This window comes from Marmota monax, unplaced genomic scaffold, assembly GCF_021218885.2.
Source record: "Marmota monax isolate L192 unplaced genomic scaffold, Marmota_monax_Labrador192_F-V1.1 WCK01_AAM20220418_F8-fsc00008, whole genome shotgun sequence".
NCBI lineage: Eukaryota > Metazoa > Chordata > Mammalia > Rodentia > Sciuridae > Marmota > Marmota monax.
Window position 1 is genome coordinate 7,731,663 of NW_026694432.1, and position 19,350 is coordinate 7,751,012.

At 35.9% G+C, this 19,350-nt stretch overlaps 1 protein-coding gene across 2 annotated transcripts in view; it reads right to left on the minus strand.

Annotated features, from left to right (window-relative positions):
* The window catches only part of Ccdc30 (coiled-coil domain containing 30), a 126,129-nt gene that overhangs the window by 98,215 nt on the left and 8,564 nt on the right, over positions 1-19,350 (minus strand). Inside the window, exons 2-4 of one of the 2 annotated variants that reach the window (XM_046468816.2) lie at positions 7,922-8,115; positions 6,087-6,176; positions 4,647-4,800 (exon numbers count right to left, since the gene is read on the minus strand). In XM_046468816.2, the coding sequence (XP_046324772.1) occupies positions 4,647-4,800; positions 6,087-6,176; positions 7,922-8,089 (412 nt within the window). In that variant the 5' untranslated portion in view covers positions 8,090-8,115. The remainder of the gene's footprint in view (positions 1-4,646; positions 4,801-6,086; positions 6,177-7,921; positions 8,116-19,350) is intronic. The other variant, XM_046468817.2, reaches the window with a different exon arrangement.

Consider the following 19,350-nt stretch of genomic DNA (forward strand, 5'->3'; position numbering starts at 1 on the left):
AGCTAAAATTTACTACAGCCAAAGTTTACAAAGGCAAAAGGCACATGGGGCAAAGTCCAGAGGAAATCAGACCAAATCTTCCAAGAGTCCTTTCCTAGTGGAGTCACCATGATGTGTCTCCAGCAATGAGTTGTAACAACACTTATGAAATGTTGCCTACTTGGTAAATTCATCAGAAACTCAGTGCCCAAGGTTTTTATTGGGGTCTGGTAACATATACTTTCTGCCTAACATGTACCCAAATCCCAAAAAAGAAAGCAGGTGTTCATCGTAAACCATATTGTTTGTACAAATAATTTGAGCGGAGTGAGCCACTATTATTAGTTAGGGAATGGTGGAAATCCTCCCAAAAGCTAAGTTCCCAGATGCCAGTCAAGGGTTAACTGTACAAGGGGGCCCTTCTGAAGGATAGCAGTGTCATCCCTGCTGTGCTACCTTCTACATCATATGGATGTAAAGCACTTTGTTTATTCATTCATCAACCAATGGGCATTTGGGTTGTTTCTACATTTGACTATTGTAAACAATAGTGCTATGAACACTTATATCCAAGTCTTGGTGTGGACACATGTGTTCACTTCTCCTGGATAGATACCTAGGGATGGAATTGCTGGGTCATGGTCATCCTACATTTATTATTTTGAAAATGTACCAAATCGTTTCCCAAAGTATCTGTACCATTTAACAATTCTACTGGCAGTGTCTGAGGGTTCTAATTTCTCCATATCCCAGACACTATTTGCCATTGTCATTTTTTTTATTATAGCCATTCTAGTGAAACTGAAATGATATCTCATTGTGGTTTTGTTGTATACTTCCTTAGTAACTAATAACGTTGACAAGTAACAATTGCATAAATTTATGGGATCTAATTTGTTTTGATATAGGTTTGCATTGTAGATTAAACCAAGCTAATTACTGTATTCATTATCTCAGATATGTATCCATTTTTGAGGATAAGAGATATTGAGCAACTTTTCGTGTACCTATTAGTCATTTATATATCTTTTCCAGAGAATGTCTGGAGACATATTTGGCCCATTTTTAAATTGGGATGTCTTTTAATTATTAAGTAATAATAATTCTTTTCATATTCTAAGTAAAAGTTTCATATCAAATAAATGATTTGCAAATATTTTCTCCCAGTCTGTGAACTATCTTTTCATTTTCTGATGGTATCCTTTGGAGTATAAAGGTTTTTAATTTTGATTGTCCAATTCATTAGTTTTATTCATCACTTTTACTTTTGGTGTTATAGCTAACATCATTGTATAACCCAACATCATGAAGAATTATTCCTTTGTTTCCTTTTTGAGTTTTTTAGTTTAAACTCTCACAGTTAGTTCTGAGGTACATTTTGAATTGATTTTTATGTAGGTGTGAGATAGGAGCCTGTATTATTTTAAAGCAAATACTAGACATCATATTATTGGTCTATAGTTCAAAAAAATAAAGACTTTCTTCAAACATAAACTCAACACTATTACATGTGACTAAGGAAATTTAATAATAATTCCTTAATTCATATATCCAGCAAGTGTTAAAATTCCCAGTTATTCATAAACAACAAAAATATGTTTAAATTAGGGTCCAATAAAGGCCACATATTATAACTGATAATATACCTTTAAAATCTTTTAGAATACATTTCTTTTTCTTTTTTTTAAGAGAGAGAGAGAGAGAATTTTAATATTTATTTATTTATTTTTTTTAGTTTTCGGCGGACACAACATCTTTGTTTGTATGTGGTGCTGAGGATCGAACCCGGACCGCACGCATGCCAGGCGAGCGTGCTACCGCTTGAGCCACATCCCCAGCCCCCAAATACATTTCTTTTTCTTGATATTCATTTATTGAAAAATACCCTAATTATTTTATTCAAATTATTTATTTTTGAAAAATATTTTTATTATTAAGATTTTTCATTTCCATCCAAAATTTTTGACTATACAGAGAGAGCTGGAGAACAAACTAAAATTAAAATGCTTATTTAAAAAGAATTTGTTGTTGGAGCTGGGGTTGTGGCTCAGTGGTAGAGCGCTTGCCTAGCATGTGTGAGGCACTGGATTCGATTCTTAGCACCACATTAAAAAAATAAAGGCATTGTGTTCATCTGCAACTGAAAATATTCTTTTAAAAAAGAATTTGTTGAAAGAAGTAAACTAATACTTGAGAAACACTGTCATATAATACATATATTGTTATATAACCCATATAGCCAGAAGAATCTGGCTATAAATGGAAGTTTTAGGCAGTTACCTATAGGGCCACATTGATATTACATTTGGCATTCAAAACTGACTTGCTAATTCAGCTTTCCAACAGTCCCAGTATGTTCACATGGATATAGCTTTCAGTTGCTAGTTAGGATCTACCATACCAAGCAACTACTGATGGAACAGGTTGCCATGTGATTGGGTTTTTTTGTATCCAAATATAACTAAGAGTGCTGGGCGTCATGATTTTTCTTTCTCTCCATTATCAAATAGTGAAGATGGCTTCTTATCATACTCACATGGCCAATTCGCTTTTTATTTTTTTTCTTCAAAATTGGGTTTACTAAGGTATAATTTGAATATAGTAAAAATCACTTTTTTTTAAGTGTACTGTTTGAAGAATTGTGACAAAGATATGTAGCTGTGTGCCCAACAACCCAAAATATAGAAGAGATTTTCATTATTCTGAAAAGTTGTTTATGCCCACTTTTAAAAACACATTCCTACCAGGGTATTGTGGCACACCTGTAATCCCAGGGACATGGGAGGCTGAGGCAGGAGGATTGCAAGTTTGAGGCCAGCTTTAGCAATGTAGTGATACCCTATCTCAAAATAAAAAGGAATGAGGATGTAGCTCAATGGTAAAACACCCCTGGGTTAAATTCCCAGTACTGAAAAAAATGCATTTATACCCTTCTGTCACTTGTCTTTAATCAATCAATTGGCATAATCATTATTGTTCTATACATTTGGCATTTTTCAGTGCTTATGATTATATAGTAACCTACATTTCTTTAATCACAAATTACAAATATACAGAGGAAATAATTTAAAAATTTAAATTTCACTATTAATACAAATTCTAGACAAAGTAAAGATTTACATATAAACAATGAAATATTGAAAGTACTAAGAAACAAATTACAAGTGGGGTAGACAGTTTGAATAATCTTGCAATGATGAAAAAGCTTTACACATGAAAGCCCTGAGGGCATAAGGAATAATTCTGATAAACATGACTTGATAAATATTAGCATTCCTGTGTGGAAAAATAAAACAACATTTTTAGCGAACAATAAGCTCAGATTCAGAATAAAGACCTCCTACAAATTAATAAAACAATGATACAACATAATAGAAAAATATACAAGAGACTTGAGCAGGAACCTCCAAAACCATATATCCAAATGAGCTACAGCAACAAACATATGAAAGGGTTTTCAACTTTATTAGCCATCAGAGAAATTCATAGTAAATCCACAATGGAATACCAGTACATACTCACTATAAAGAAGTAAAGTTAATAAGACTCAAACAATATATATATATATATATTTTTGGTACTGGGGATTTAACCCAGCGAAACTTTACCACTGCACTACATTCCAAGCCCTTTTTGTTTTTTGAGACAAGATCTCTTAAGTTGCTTAGAGCCTTGCTAAATTGCTAAGGTTGGCCTTGAACTTGTGATCTTCCTGTCTCATCCTCCCAGGCTGCTGGACTTACAGGCATGTACCACCACACCCAGTAACAAGTATTGACAATGAATGTGGAGGAAAAAAAAAATCTCATATATTACTGAGGAGAGCTTACAACTATAGTACAAATATAGTCACTTGTTACAAAATGATGGTTTGGTTGACAGTACACCTCATATACAATGGTGGTCCCATAAGATTATGCTACCCAGTGAAGTTGTAGACATCTTAGTTTTTATAAGCACACTCTATGATGGTCACACAACAAGGAAGTCACCTAATGACACATTTCTCAGAATGAGTCCCCATTGTTAAGTGATGTGTGACTGAACTTTGGAAGACTAAAGCAGAATATACCCATAATGTTTGATACAGTCATTCTATTCTTATATTTTTATGTTAGAAAGATGTAGATAAGTACACCAAAAGATGTATACTAAAGTGTTTATAGCAGGAGAATATATGATAGATTAAAATGGAAAACAACACAAATCTGTCATCCATCAAGAGCATAATAGATAAACTATACTTATTAATGAAATATAAAAACAGCAAGAGAGAACAAACTGCTACTTGTTAAAAACATGAATGAATCTCATAAACACAAATGGGCAAGATATGCAAACTGAAGAATGCATACTGCATGTAGTCAAACCTCAGAAATAGTGTTCATAGTTCAGATAGTGGTCATTTTGCATGAGAAAAGAAGATGAAAGGGATGTCTGGGATGCTGGAAATTTCTCATGGTGAGTGATGTATGCTTATGAGTTGTGTAGATCACATGTTATGTTTGTGCTTCACTGAAAATTTCTAGACATTTTAAAAAATGAAGCTGTTTATTAGATTTTCATATGTTCACCTTAAAACATATTTTCCTCCGTGTACCTGTGTTCCTCCTAGATCACTACAATTAAAACATGGCCAACCATGGTGGTCTGAAATCTCAACTTACCTAATTTACTTTCTTCCTTCTCCTTCAGTTGTAGTTTATCAGTGAGCCTTTGGATCTCTTCCTGAGCCCTCTCCAACCTCTGGGTTACTTGTTCCGTGCCTTTCTCTAGGCAATTTTGTGATGTTTTATCTTCATGCAGCAGGTCTTCATGAGACTGAAATAAAACTACTGTTAGTAATAAAAGAAGGTGTATTCTTATGACACTTGGCTATTTTCTATAATGTTTAAAAGCTAATAAAGAAAAGTAGAAACAGTATTTCATTGAGGTATAGTTCTTCTATTAGGTCAAATCAAATAAAATGGTGATATTTGATGGTTTTTTACTTGTAAACACGCAATTTTATATGGTTCAATAGAATCTACGTAAGATATTATGTTTTTATATGATTATAAAAAGAATAATTTAAATATGAAAGTGAATATCATTCAAAAAAAGAGAGATGACATTTCTCAATTTTATGGTACATTAAATACAGTTTATAAAATGTTTTCACAGTAAGTATTTCATTTACCTTCAAAGTGTTCAAATACTTAACAAGGCTCAAAGTTTAATACCAGAGCTCCCCTTCTGCAATTATTTTCAACGATTTTTAAAGCTTAGAAATTTAGTCTCAATTATATTTTACTTTTGACCCTTGAAAAAGAATGATCATATAAATATAATAATCATACAAATTTCTCTAAGAGACAAAAACCAATGAAAATGCCATCGATATATCAAAACTACATTGAGATTATTAGTGTATTTATTGGCAGTATTTTTTATTCAAATATTTAAAAAAATATTTTTGGTACAGGGCATTGAACCCAGGGGCTTTACCACTGAGCTACATTCACAGTCCTTTTTATTTTTTATTTTGAGACAGGGTCTCACCAAGTTGCTGAGGCTGGTTTTGGACTTCTCCTGTCTCAGCCATTGAGTTTCTGGGATTACAGGTGTGCTTTGTCATGACAAGCTATTGACATACTTTTTAAATAAAGTTTAATACCAATCTTTGTATAAGTTAATGTTAGAAGATTTTTCATATTACTGTATAGATTCTGTCATGATATATTTAATGTAAAAAAATTTTTCAGGGCTGGGAATCAAACCTAGGGCTTTGCAAGTGCTAGGCAAGGGCTCTATACCAAGCCACATTCCCAGCCCCAAAATGATTTCTTAAAGCATATAACACACATTGATTATTTACACTTTAATACAGTCAATAAAAATCAGCTACTATGTTAAGTAATTGATTAATTTTTAATTTCACAATTTTGTAGTGTGTTTATAATACTTTTATGTACAATTTGATCATATTTTACAGTCTGAATCTATACATATTAATATAGTCAGACAAATTCAGGTAAAAGTTGATTTGTGATTAGCTTTTATTAGGTCAAATCAAATAAAATGTAAAGTAAAATGTAAAGTAAAGGGTTGTAATTTTTTTTTTTAACCTCACTCATATCTTTTTTAAACTGTTGTCCACATTCTTGGTATTTCTGATGTTCTCTTTGCAGAGGCTGGTGGATTTGTTCAAATTTCTCCTTAACAAAAATCAATAAATAAATGAAACTTATGAATTAGTCTTCATGAATAAAAATGTCACTTATATCCAAAAAAGATAATGAATTTTTTTTGGGGGGGGTACCAGAGATTGAACCCAGGGGTGCTTAACCACTGAGCCACATCTGCAAACCTTTTTTTAATACTTTATTAGAGACAGGGACTTGCAGAATTGTTTAGAGACTTGCTAAATTGCTAAGGCTGGGTTTGAACTCCCGATCCTATTGCCTCAGGCTTCAGAGTCTGAGAAGGCTGGGATTACAGGTGTGAGCACCACCATGCCCAGCTAATAATAATCTATTTATACTAGAAAAAGAAAGAACTCAGTCTAATCCTTTTGTGAGACTAGACCATGCATTCTCAATGAGGCAATATTGGTTCTTGAAGGGGCAATGAAATCTCTTACTCTTTTAAGTATACATATATGAAATAGTATGTCCTTTAGTATTAAATTTTCATGGGAGAGAGACTAGAAAATGATTATCTAAAAAGTTTGGTTGGAGAGACAATAGAAAAAAAAGGCTGATTAACATAGGGCTTGATATTTAAACTCGGCAAAAACAAAAAGTTAAACATACACCTGTTATACAACTTTGCCATTCCACTTCCAGGTATATATCTAAGAGAAATGAAAGCTTGTGCCCAAATTAGGACTTGTACATGTTACAAGCTTTAATTGAAAAATCACAGGGCAATCTTATTTATAAACACAGATGCAAAAATCTTATTGAAGGTTTTTTCAAACCTAGTCTAATAATTTTTAGAAAGAATAGCATGAACAAGATGGATTTGTCCCAGGTATGCAAGGTCATTTTAATATTGGAAAATAAATCAGTGAAATCCTCACATTAACACATTAAAAGGCCTACATCATTTCATTATCTTAATCAACCTAGAAAATTTTTTTTATAAAATTCAACATTGTTTCCTAATTCTTAGTAAACTAGGAATTAAAGAAACTTTCTTAACCCAATAAAAGTATCATTTTTAAAAAGCCTTCAGCAAATATCTCCTTAACTATGATGCAGTTCCTGAAAATAGCTCCAGCCACATTTCTCAGCATGAACCAAGATGTATTAACCACGCCACGCTATTTCCTTTGCCAAGAATGTCTTCCTAGCTTCTTTACTTAGCTTACGCCTAATCAGCTCTCAAAACAATATGCAACCTCACCTCCTCTGGAAGCCTTTTCTGGTCACTCTGCCCATCCTCTCTGACTTAGCCTCTCCCCTGAGTTTTTCTAGCTTTCCCTGGCTTCCCTTAGCACAGAACTACCCACATTGAACTATAACCACTGGCTTATGTCTTTCCTCCATTAGTTTGTAAGTTCCTCACAAGTCCAGATCATGTCTAATTTGACAGTTTCTATACCCACCAGCACAAAGCCTGGCGCAAGTCCTCAACAAATAACAATAATGCTAATTAATAAGTATAAAGTATTACATATATAAGTATGAAATATTTGCATATATTGTTACTTCATTCTCATGATCATCTTGTGGAGTAGTTGAGTTGATCTCAAATTTTATAGATGAGGAAATTGAGGCTCATAGAAGTTAACTCATTCTACATCATATTACCAACAAATGGCAGAGGAAGTCCCTCCAAATTCAAAGCCTGTGTTCTTAAGCATGATTAAACTGGCTTCCTAATATTTTAGTGAATGAACAAACACATTTAAAACTGGCCTTTGCCTTATTCAGTTATTTAGTTAATTTTGGACTACCTGGGGAAATTCTTTCTGCAGGTTACCATTCATATGTCTTTGAGACTCTGGCTTGGAGTCCACAAGTTCCAATTTCTTTAAGAGTGTTCTTCTTTCTACCAGTGAATATGCAATTTGTCCACAGGAGCTTCTTGGAACTATTTTAGACAAATCTTCTTGAGACAACATTTCTTCAACTTCTTTTCTCTGGGTTTCTGTTGAGAAGAAATAACAGAAACCAAAGTGTTAAAAGAAATGCAGGAACATGGGCTGAAGCTGTAATTCAGTGGTAGAGTGCTTACCTAGCATGTGTGAGGCACTGGGTTCGATTATTAGCACCACATAAAAATAAATAAAGGCATTCCATCCATGTACAACTACAAGGAAGGAAGGAAGGAAGGAAGGAGGGAAGGAGAAAGAAAGAAAGAAAGAAAGAAAGAAAGAAAGAAAGAAAGAAAGAAAGAAAGAAAGAAAGGAAAAGAAAGAAAGGAAGGAAGGAAGGAACATGCACCAGGCCCTGGGTTCTATCACCAGCACCTCAAAAACAAACACAAAAGAAATGCAGGTAAATAACTGTTGTTAGAAGATGCAGAGAGAGCTCTTAATTAAAAATTTTAAATTAATTTGAAAAATAAACTATACTGATATTATCATTCTTCTCTCAATCTCTCAGGTTGTTTGCAAACTTTCAGAAACAGTAACAACAAAAAAAATAGTGGGAAAATGTTTTCAAAAGCAGTAGATATTCTCATTACTGCGCAGCTTTTTAGTTTTTTTTTTTAACTTAATAAAGTGAAAGTATATCCTTTTCTGAAAATATTGTTAAGGATGCAAATTTGAGTTTCACCCATATCTTTATTGTTTTATTGAGCATTTATTATGTGATATGTATTATACTAAACATGTGAGATTGAGATACATTTATTTCAATTCTTTCTGCAATCTAACAAAGTGGAAACTATTATTATTTCTATTTAAGATATGAAGACTGAGGCACCAAGAACCCAAATAACTTGTCCAAAGTCATGCAACTAATCCTGCCAAAATTCTTGGTGATATCAATATTCAGGTGTTGCGTGGAATACTTGCAGCTGACTTCTGTCTATTGCCTCATCAAACTTTCTTCCCAATTGAGCATTCTAATCTTAGAGATATGCTGTAATATACCCAATCTAAAACGCAAACAAAAAACTCCTTCCTTCAAGCTCATGCCCTCTTCCAGCTTCTTCCCATTTCTTCATTCTCCTTTACAGCAAACTTCAAGAAAGGATAAATCATGCCCGTATTTTCTCTTCCTCTCCTGCTGTTTCCTGAATTCACTCCAATCTGGTTTTTATATCTACCACTCCATGTAAATAGCTCTTGTGAAGGTCACAATGACCTCTATGTGGCCAAATACAATGAGCAATTTCCAGTCCTCATACTTGGAATTTGACCCAGTTGTTCATATCCTTATGTTAAAAAAGACTTTTCATCATTTCCCCTTTGGGATGCCACATTCTGCTGGTTTTCCTCCTATCTTGCATGCCACTTCTTCTAAGACTCCTTTGCAGATTTCTCATCTTTCCAATATCTAACTATTAGAATGTCCCAGAAGAGTCCTGACTCTCTTTTCTCTCTCCACATTTATTCTCTGGGTTGTTTCCTGTAGTCCCAAAGCTTTAACTATGAGCTTTCTGCTGATGCCTTCCATATTTACAATGTAGTTTGCATTGCATTCTAGACATGTACACAATTGCCCACTCAACATTTTTGCCTGGACGTCTAAGATACACCCCCAAATTTACATGTCCCAAAGTAAACACGTTACTGTCTATCCCAAGCTGCACCTGCCACACATTCCTCCTCCATTTGAGCAGTTAGAAACTCCAATATTCTAATTGCTCAGGCCAAAAAAGCTTTGGGTCAACAGTGACTTCTCTACCTTTTTTCAGCCCAACAACAACAACAAAAAAATCCACTAATAAATTGTGTGAGCTCTACTTTCAAAATATATCCTTTGATTAGGCATTTGTGCTGTGACAGAATACTGTGTTTCTAAAAAAAGATAACTTGTATTTTGCAAAACTGATCATTAATAATAATAGGGCTTATTGAAAAAAAAAGATTGGGTTAAACCCTTCAAACTCTTTGCCATTATATAACTAGTACAATATAAAAAAATTGACAATCCTAAAAATTATACTGGTACACTTAAAGATACATGTCAAATTCCTAAAAAAATAAAGTGGTATTGTAGCAAATATAGGACTTCATCTTTTTTTTTTTTTAAATTAGGCTTGATGAAAGGTGGGCTAAAGAAGGAATTGAAATCGTAGAGTTATGGAAACAAAGGCAAAATGCACAAAGATTGGGGATATCTGTGCCATAAGCATTTCCAAAGCAGAACGTGGCCAAATTGAGCCCAAAAGAAGAATATGAGAAAAGCAGTGTTATGTTTTGGATATGAGGTGTCCTCCAAAAGCTCACATGTAAGACAATACAAGAAAGTTCAATGGAGAAATGATTGAGTTGTGAGAGCCTTAACCCAATCAGTGAATTAAAACCCCCTGATAGGATTAACTGAGTGATAAATGGAGGAGGTGTGGTATTGGGGGCATGGCTTTGGAGTATATATTTTTATCTAGTGAGTGGAGTCTCTCTCTGCTTCCTCATCATTAGATGAGCCGTTTCCCTCTGCCACACTCTTCCATCATAATGTTCTGCCTCACCTGGAGCCCCCAAGGAATGGAGCCGGCCTTCTAAGGACTAAGACTTCTGAAACTGTGAGCCCTAAAATAAACTTTTCCTCCTCTACAGGCCAGGCAGAGGTCAGGTTCTGGTAAGGTCCTTAAGTCACAGCAGTGAAAAAGTCACTAAAACAGAAATAGTATCGAGAAGTGGGGTTATTGCTGTGACTAACCTGACCTTGTGGTTCAGAATTTTTTGGAGCTTTTTGGAATTGGTGGAAGGAATTTTGAGATGCTTAGTAGTACAAGCTGGAAATGCTTTAGATTGTTTTAAATGGAGCTTAATGGCCAATTCTGGAGGGAGCTCAGAAGACCAGAATTCCAATAGGACTGCAGACTCTGAAGACAGGACTCAAGAGGATTCAGAGGAGGATTCTACTGGAATGTAGACTAGAGGCCATTCCTGTTATTTTCTGGCTGAGAAGTTGTCTGCATGATGCCCGTCCTGAGACTTTCTGTGAGGCTGGTTTTAAAAGCGATGGACTTCTTAATGTGCCAGGAAAAACGTCTAGGCAGCACAGCATTCAGGTGATGGCCCAGATATTGCTGGTGGCCTTTGGCCAAATTTACTTTAATAATCAGGAGCAGAAAGCAGAGCAGAAAGATTTTTAAAAGCTTGGACTTAAAAGTTGGGAGTAAAACTGAGACTAAGGAAGTTGCAGTTGTTAAAGACATTACTGCCACTAAAGAAATGCTAAAGACTTTGCCCAGAGACAAGGAGAAAGGTGGCTTAAGGGCATCTCAGGAGCTGGCAAGACCATACCCATCTCAGACTCAGGAGAGTAAAAGTGAAAATTCTCTTGAGTAGAGACCAGTGGGGCACACTTCTTACACAAGGGGGCCTAGTCAGTTTTTTCAAGGTGCTCAGCCACCCAGACACTCAGAGGCTGTTGCAGTCAGGGTCCCTGGAGTCGGCTACTGTTTGAAATGGTGGCAGACCTTGGTGTCAGCCACATAGTGCTGTTTCTGCAGGAATGCAGGATGCTGGATTAGGGGGGTCATGGAGACTTCCACCAAAATTTCAAAGGAAGGGGAGGCCAGGCAAAGTGCAACTGGGTTGGAGTCCCTGCGGGCAGTCCCTGAGAGGGCAAAGTGTGGAGATGTGAGGAGGAGGCTGAAGCTGCCATGGAGACTGGCGACATATGACATGGTCCTAGGAAAGCTGCAGGAATTGAGCAGAGACAAGCCAACAGGAAGGCCACTTGGGCTGCAACCAACAAGGCTACAGAGTCGAATCTACACAAGCTCTTGGGAAAGGACATCATGCTATATACTCTAGAGGCCAGACACAGAACTACAGGACCTATTTGCCCAACTGGATTTCAGTCTTACTTTGGTCCCATCACTTTTTCTATGCCCCTATTCTTGTAACTGGAGATGTTTATAAATTGATTTTAATCTTATAGGAGCTCACAATGTGAGATTGCCTTGAGCCTCAGAAAAGACTTTGGACTTGAACTTTGAGCAATCTCGGAACTGTTGAGACTATGGGGACGCTTGGGAATGGACTAAATGTATTTTGCATTGTCAAATGAGTGTGAGCTTTTGGGGGCCAGGGGCAGAATTTTATGGTTTGGATGTAAAGTGTCCCCCCAAAGCTCACATGTGAGACAATACAAGAAAGTTCAGGATAGAAATGATTAGGTGGTGAAAGCCTTAACCTTATCAGTGAATTAATCCCCTGATGAGATTAACTGAGTTAATCTGGAGAAGATGACACTGGGGGCGTGGCTTTGGGGTATATGTTTGTATCTAGTGAGTAGAGTCTCTCTCTCTCTCTCTCTCTGCTTCCTTATCATCATGTGAGCTGCTTCCCTCTGCCACACTCTTCCACCATAATGTTCTCTCTCACCTTGAGTCCCAAGAAATGGAGCCAGCCTTCTATGGACTAAAACTTATGAAATAAACTTCAAATAAACTTTCTCCTCTACTGTTGTTCTGGTCAAGCCTTGAAGTCACAGCAGCTAAAAACCTGACTAAAATAAGTAGAACTCAGAATCATGTGCTGCATGATGATATTTCTGTTAATGATGGACCACATATATGACAGTTGTCTCATAAAATTATATTGCCCTCTGACATTATAGCTGTTTTAGTTATCTCTTAACATCACATTTCTCAGGATACATCCTATCATTAAGTAACATGTGACTGTACAAACTCCAAAGCTTGCTGGCAGCCCCAAAAATTAACATGCTGAGAAAAATGACATATAAACTTCCATGTTATAATGATGTCATTTCCCTATTTATCAATCCCTCAATAGCTAGTTTATGTTGCAAGATCACTTGCTGGCAGCAGGACCTATGGTATCTTTATATTTTATAATATGGCAGATTAGAGACCTAGAACTAATCTCCTACTGAGAATAACTAAAAATACTAGAAGAAATTAAAGAAAACTCTTAAAATACAATCATGACATGAATAAAAATAGAATGCAAACTTTTAAATCAGCAGAATAAAATGCAATTTATCCATGGAAAACAAGAAAAGAAAGAAAGAAAGAGAGTCTAGCACACATGAAATGTATTCTATGACTAATTCAACTTTCTCTGCACCAGAGATTTAAAAGAAAGAAAAACTTTTTTATCAACAGATCCTTGTAAAAGGAAGTTTTCAAAGGAAAATGATCCCAAATGGAATATTTGAAATGCAAGGAAAAATGCTGAGCAAAGAAAATAATAAATGTCTGTATATAATCATAGACCATATATAATAAAAATAACTCAAAATATCTAATTTGTGGAGTTGAGCAAAAATAAGTTATTGTAAAGAAGTCCTATCTGTATTTTTATTTCTTTTTTTGGTGCCCTAGGGCACTTTACCACTGTGCCACATCCCCAATCATTTTTTTTTTTTTAATTTTCAGACAGGGCCTCACTAAGTTGCTGAGGGTCTCGAAATTTGCTCAGGTTGACCTCAAACTTGCTATCCTCCTGCCTCAGGATCCCAATTTGTTAGGATTACAGGTATATGTCAACAAGCCTTACCCTATCTGTGTTTTTCTTGTAGCTTTGTAGTACTTAACATGCTAAGAAGGACCATATCATTATGCTTGACATGACTCTGAGTCCTACTGGTTTTAGTCAGTCCTTAATATGCTAATACTACTCTGGTATATTAATTATTAAGTTAAAGGCACTTGTACAAGTACAAGATCATTCTGACCTTCCTTCTGTCTCTTAAAAGCAGAAGATCAAATTTCCATATAAAAGCTGGCCTCCATACACTAGAAGGAAAGTAAATTTTTTTTTTTTTTTGTACTGGGGACTGAACCCGGTGGGGTGCTTTATCACGGAGCTACATCCCCAGCCCTTCTTATTTTTCATTGTGAGACAAGGTTTTGCTAAGTTCCTCAGGCCATGAACTTGTTATCCTCCTGCCTCAGCCTCCCAAGTAGGAGGAACTACAGGTGAACTCGACCATGCCTAGTGGGAGAGTAATATTCTTATCATCAAGAAGGGGAAGTTGAGACTGAGAGAATTTTTTACAGATCTTGCTAAACTAACTCTTATCTTTTAAGCTCTATATGTTTAGCTGCTTTTTTTTATATATAACTTTTTATTCTTTGTCCAAGCCAACATATGAGTGAGTGACTTTAACTGCTTCTTTGGGTCTTCATTTCCTTCATGAAGGCTCCTGTGTAACTTAAAACTTATATAACATAAGTCTATATGCTTTTTGCCTTATTCACCAATCTTAAATAAATTTAATTTTCAGGACCAGCAAAAACAAATAAACAAACAACAATGTCTCAAGCCTTCTGTGGACTGTGTATGGACTATGTTGTGCATAGTAGCCTAATGAGGGCATAAGTCTGGCACTGGGAACCTCCCATGGCACCCCCACAGGAACTGATCCCCTGATGTAGGTGAACTTCCCCCTCAAGTTCTGCCAGAGATCCCACACAGCATCTTAAATGGGTGTGACCTGCCAAGATGTCAATCAACTGCTGACTGTAAGAGACCACCAAGCAAGACTCTGCCCTTGAAACCTTACCCTTGCCCTTGATGCCCGCCCCCATATAAATAAAGCAGACATGGGCTCCATTTTGCCAGAATATAGAAACTCAATCTGTCTGATCAGCTAGCCTGTCCTGCCCCTGCTTTTGAAACTACTTTCTGTGTCCTGTGTTTTTGTTTTGTTTTGTTTTGTTTTTGTTGTTGCTCTGTTTTTCTGAGCTCTTATTTCTCAGCCAGCCCATTCCACCAAGGGGAACCTCATTTCCATCACCTGCATGGGAGGTGGCGAGACAACAATAACAACAACAACAAAACTCTGAAGAGGTAAAGTCTTGCCTTCCCTATAGTAGGTACTTTATAAGGTAGGCACAATGGGGAACACAGGAACAAGTAAAATGAGGTAATTATGGTACAGTGTGGTAAGTGCTATAATAGACACTGACAGTAATTACCACTCTGCACTCTCACATTTCAGACTATTTCAGAATATATACTTTAAAAATGACAAGCTAAAAATATACCTAAAACATTAGAAGTACTTTTCTTGGAGAGGAAGATATATAGTAATCTTTCTCTTCCTTCTACTTTTATACATCTTCCAAACTTTCTATAATTGTCACATACTAATGTTTAGAATTCAGCAAAGATAAAAATTTACATTTTCACAGAAGGGAAAATTACTGTTTGAGTTGGAGCTCTTTAAATTCATGTCTAAGTTGTTCATTTTCCTTTTCAAAACTGTGAGAAAAGGCTTCTCTTCCCTCTGTTAAGTTACAAACATGGTTTATGCAATATTCCACCTAAAAGGAAAACAACACAATAAAATTAATTACTCTTCGTCCACAGCTTTCTTTCTCTCCTGTAGTAGGATTGAACACAGTACTTCACATATAAAAGACAAGTGCTTGGGCTGGGATTGTGGCTCAGTGGTAGAGCACTTGCCTAGAATGTGTGAGACACTGGGTTCGATTCTCAGCACCACATATAAATAAATGAATAGAGTAAAGAGATAATCAATGTCTAAAAAAATTTTTTTAAATAAAAGGCAAGTCTTCTACCAGTGAGCTAATCTCTAACCCTTTTTATTTTTATTTTTTAAATTTTGAAGTGATCTCACTAATTATCCAGACGGGCCTTGAACTTGCAATGCTCCTGCCTCAGCCTCAGGAGGAGCTGGGATTGCAGGCTCGTGCCACAACATCCAGCCATATTTTCACCCATATTAAAGGTTCAGTAATTGGAAGAGCCATTGGGAGACCACCATGCTGTCATGACTATACTCTGAATAAAACAGAAAACTCAGCTTTCCTTAAGTGGAGTGGTCTCTTTCCCTCTACTTCCCTTCAGCTGTTTTATGTTATCACTATGTTTCCCAGTAGATATCATTATACATAACTACAAATTCCTGAGTTAGTCACAACCTCTCTTTTTCAAATCAAGTCTCCTTATCTGTGGTTTAGGTAATATGGTCATGATATCCATGAATAGAAAAAAATCTACACAACAGTTATGTTTTACTACTATGTTAAAATTGATGATTAATACAGTGCTCCAGGTACTGCATTAAGGACATCATGTATATGTTACCACAACCATATGGGACTTTTATCTTCCCACTTTACAGGTGAGAAAGCAGGCTTACTTAGGCTAAGGGATGCTTGTCACATGAGTAATAAGGGAAAGGGCTAGAATTCACATTCAGGTGGGCCCAAAGCAGGCCCTGAGCTCTTACTATGTCAAATTGATTAGAAGTAGACTACCAAAATAACTGAATGGCATGGAAGTCTATTAGACACCCCCTCAAAATATGTGCAAAACCCTGAATGGTATAATAGAAGGAACACAGGAACTGCAGTCCAACTTCCTGTTAGTTTCAGTTCCCTCCTTTTTAAAACAGGTAGAACAACATGTATAATGGCGTAAGTTGGAGTGAACATACTTTATATACAGAGATACGAAAAACTGTGCTCTATGTTTAATAAGGATTGTAATGCATTCCACTGTTGTGTATTTTTAAAATAAATAAATAAATTTATCAAATTCTTTTTTTTTTTTTTGTACTGTGGATTGAGTCCAGGAGCCCTTAACCACTAAGCCACATCCCCAGCCCTTTTTAATATTTTATTTGGAGACAGGGTCTCTCTGAGTTGCTTAGGACTTTGCTAAGTTGAAGAGGCTGGCTTTGAAAGTGCAATCCTCCTGCCTCAGCCTCCCAAGCCACTGGGATTACAGGTGTGTGCCACCATGCCTGGCTAATTTATCAAATTCTTGCTAGGTGTCAATCGTTTGTGTGAAATGTTTTACACAAATCATTTGTGTAAATTTCAAAATTTCTTTAAAGAAGCCATTATCATCTCTGTATTGCAGACAAGGAATTTTGAGTCCAAAGAATTTGAGTCATGGGGGTTGGGGATGTGGCTCAAGCGGTAGCGTGCTTGTCTGGCATGCGTGCGGCCCGGGTTCAATCCTCAGCACCACATACCAACAAAGATGTTGTGTCTGCCGATAACTAAAAAAATAAATAAATATTTAAAAAAAAAAAAAAAGAATTTGAGTCACTTGTTCACAGTTACATGGAGGGACAGACACTAAAGGCAAATTTTCACCCCCATCTGCCTAATGTGAATGTTCATGCTCCATTATGCTATGCTGTTTTTTGGTTCTAAGGAGTTACATTCTTTAAGAATTTGGAAATGGGATTTCCCTTTAAGAACTAAACTTAAAAATTGAGAAGTTACCTGTTTTTTTGTGGAAACAGCAGTGCGGTTCCCAGGTAAACTGAGAGCATGTATTAGTTCATTTAAAAAACTAATATGACAGGAAGTAGGTTGAACAGTATTGGAAACATCAAAAAGAGTAATAATAGGGCTGGGGTTGTAGCTCAGTGGTAGAGCACTTGCCTAGCATGTGTAAGACACTGGGTTCTAGCCTCAGCACTACATAAAAATAAACTTAAAGAAAGATGTTGTGTTCATCTACAACTTAAAATTTTTTTTAAAAAAAGAGTAATAATAGCAAAAAATATATGACACTATCTACCCTTCTAAGTGCAAGGTGCTCTGGTCCTAGGATATAAGAGGTGCAGGCATTAGGTCAGGTATAGGTAGCTCTACTGTAGAAATCTGGCTATCTTAGTCAGTGCTATAAATATTTAGAATCATTTGTTTAGCAAGTAATCATCTGATTAAAATCTAGCTTCCTACATAATATGCCTGAAAAAGAATGCATGTGTCATCACAAATATGTACGTGGTTCTTCTGGCAATTATATTCCTTATTGCTGATGAATCAGTAGGTGTCTGTTTTTCTACAAACATCTTTATGAGTTTGGTTAATACAAGTCCATCTTTAGGCAGCAGATCCACCCATAGCATGCTTGACTATTCAGGTTTCTAAACCTTCAAGGAAGAGTCAAATAGAGGATCAGCTCTTGACACAAAGATGACTTCACCAAGAGAATGAAAGCCACCTGGATCATGCCTGTTGTTCAACAAGTCACCTTCAGCCAACATTCTGTACATGAGTCCTAGAAACCAGTACAGACTGTTGCTATGTTTCACAGAGGAAAAGTATATATGAGTGCTTTGTAAACTATACAGTCATATTCAAATGTTAGTTTTTAATGTGCCAATTTAATGAAAATCACTGAAAAAAAATAGGTATTTTTTAAACTATGTACTATTAGTTCTTATTCTTTTTTTTCTTCTGTGCCCTTCATGTAAGCTCTTTCACTTTCTGGCCGCAGTCCTTAGCCTATCCTCACTAGAATAAAATCACTAGGGCTGGGGATGTGGCTCAAGTGGTAGGGTGCTCACCTAGCATGCGTGAGGCACTGGGTTCGATTCTCAGCACCACATAAAAATAAGATAAAGATATTGTGTTCACCTAAAACTAAAAAATAAATATTAAAAAATATTAAAATAAAATCACTAAACAGAAGTGTTCCTCTGTCGCAGCAAGGGGGCTGAATCCTTCTTTGCCAAGATGGTGGAGGATGTGTTCTAACTGAACTTTTCCCTTGATGGAAGAGATAAGCATGATTATCACATGCAGCACACAATGCACACACTCTCTCATACATGTGACCAAAGATGTGAGAAATCTGATAATGAAATGCCTAGAGTTAGACTCTTTACAAAGTATATTTTGATCTTTCTATTATTGTTACCGAGTTATAGTAAGCACTTAAATGAAATATAATACAAAAAAATTAAGTCAAAAAAATTAAAGCTTCAAACAGCTGTATAATTTCTTCTAAAGTAAGTAATGAATGATGACCTGACATATACAAAGCAAATTGTATACAGTGAAAAAAATTAAATGCTTTTTTGTCTATCCAGTTCTGAAGTTGGCAATTTAATAACATAGAAAGGTTCCAAAGGGTTTGGCCAAATCATCAAGTCCAAAGAAGTCTTTGTTCCACTTATTGAACATCTGGAAATCAAAGGAATCTTCTAGAAGCTAGAAAGTGCTCTAATTCTATAAATTATTTTATTTACAGAATATGTCTTATAATTTAGTTTTTTTTCTATATAATTCAGCTCTCTAAAACATTTTTTTGAGGGAAGATGTTGGACTGAAACCAGGGCTTCATGCATGCTAACCATGTGCCCACCACTGAGCTGCATTCCTACCTCCCAAAACTTCTTGATTTCAGCCTGTCATCAAAACTTTCTTTAATATTTTAGCTTGAAAGTAATAATAGCTTGGACCATGACAGTGGGTTAAAGATAAATATCTGATGATTGATGAAATGGT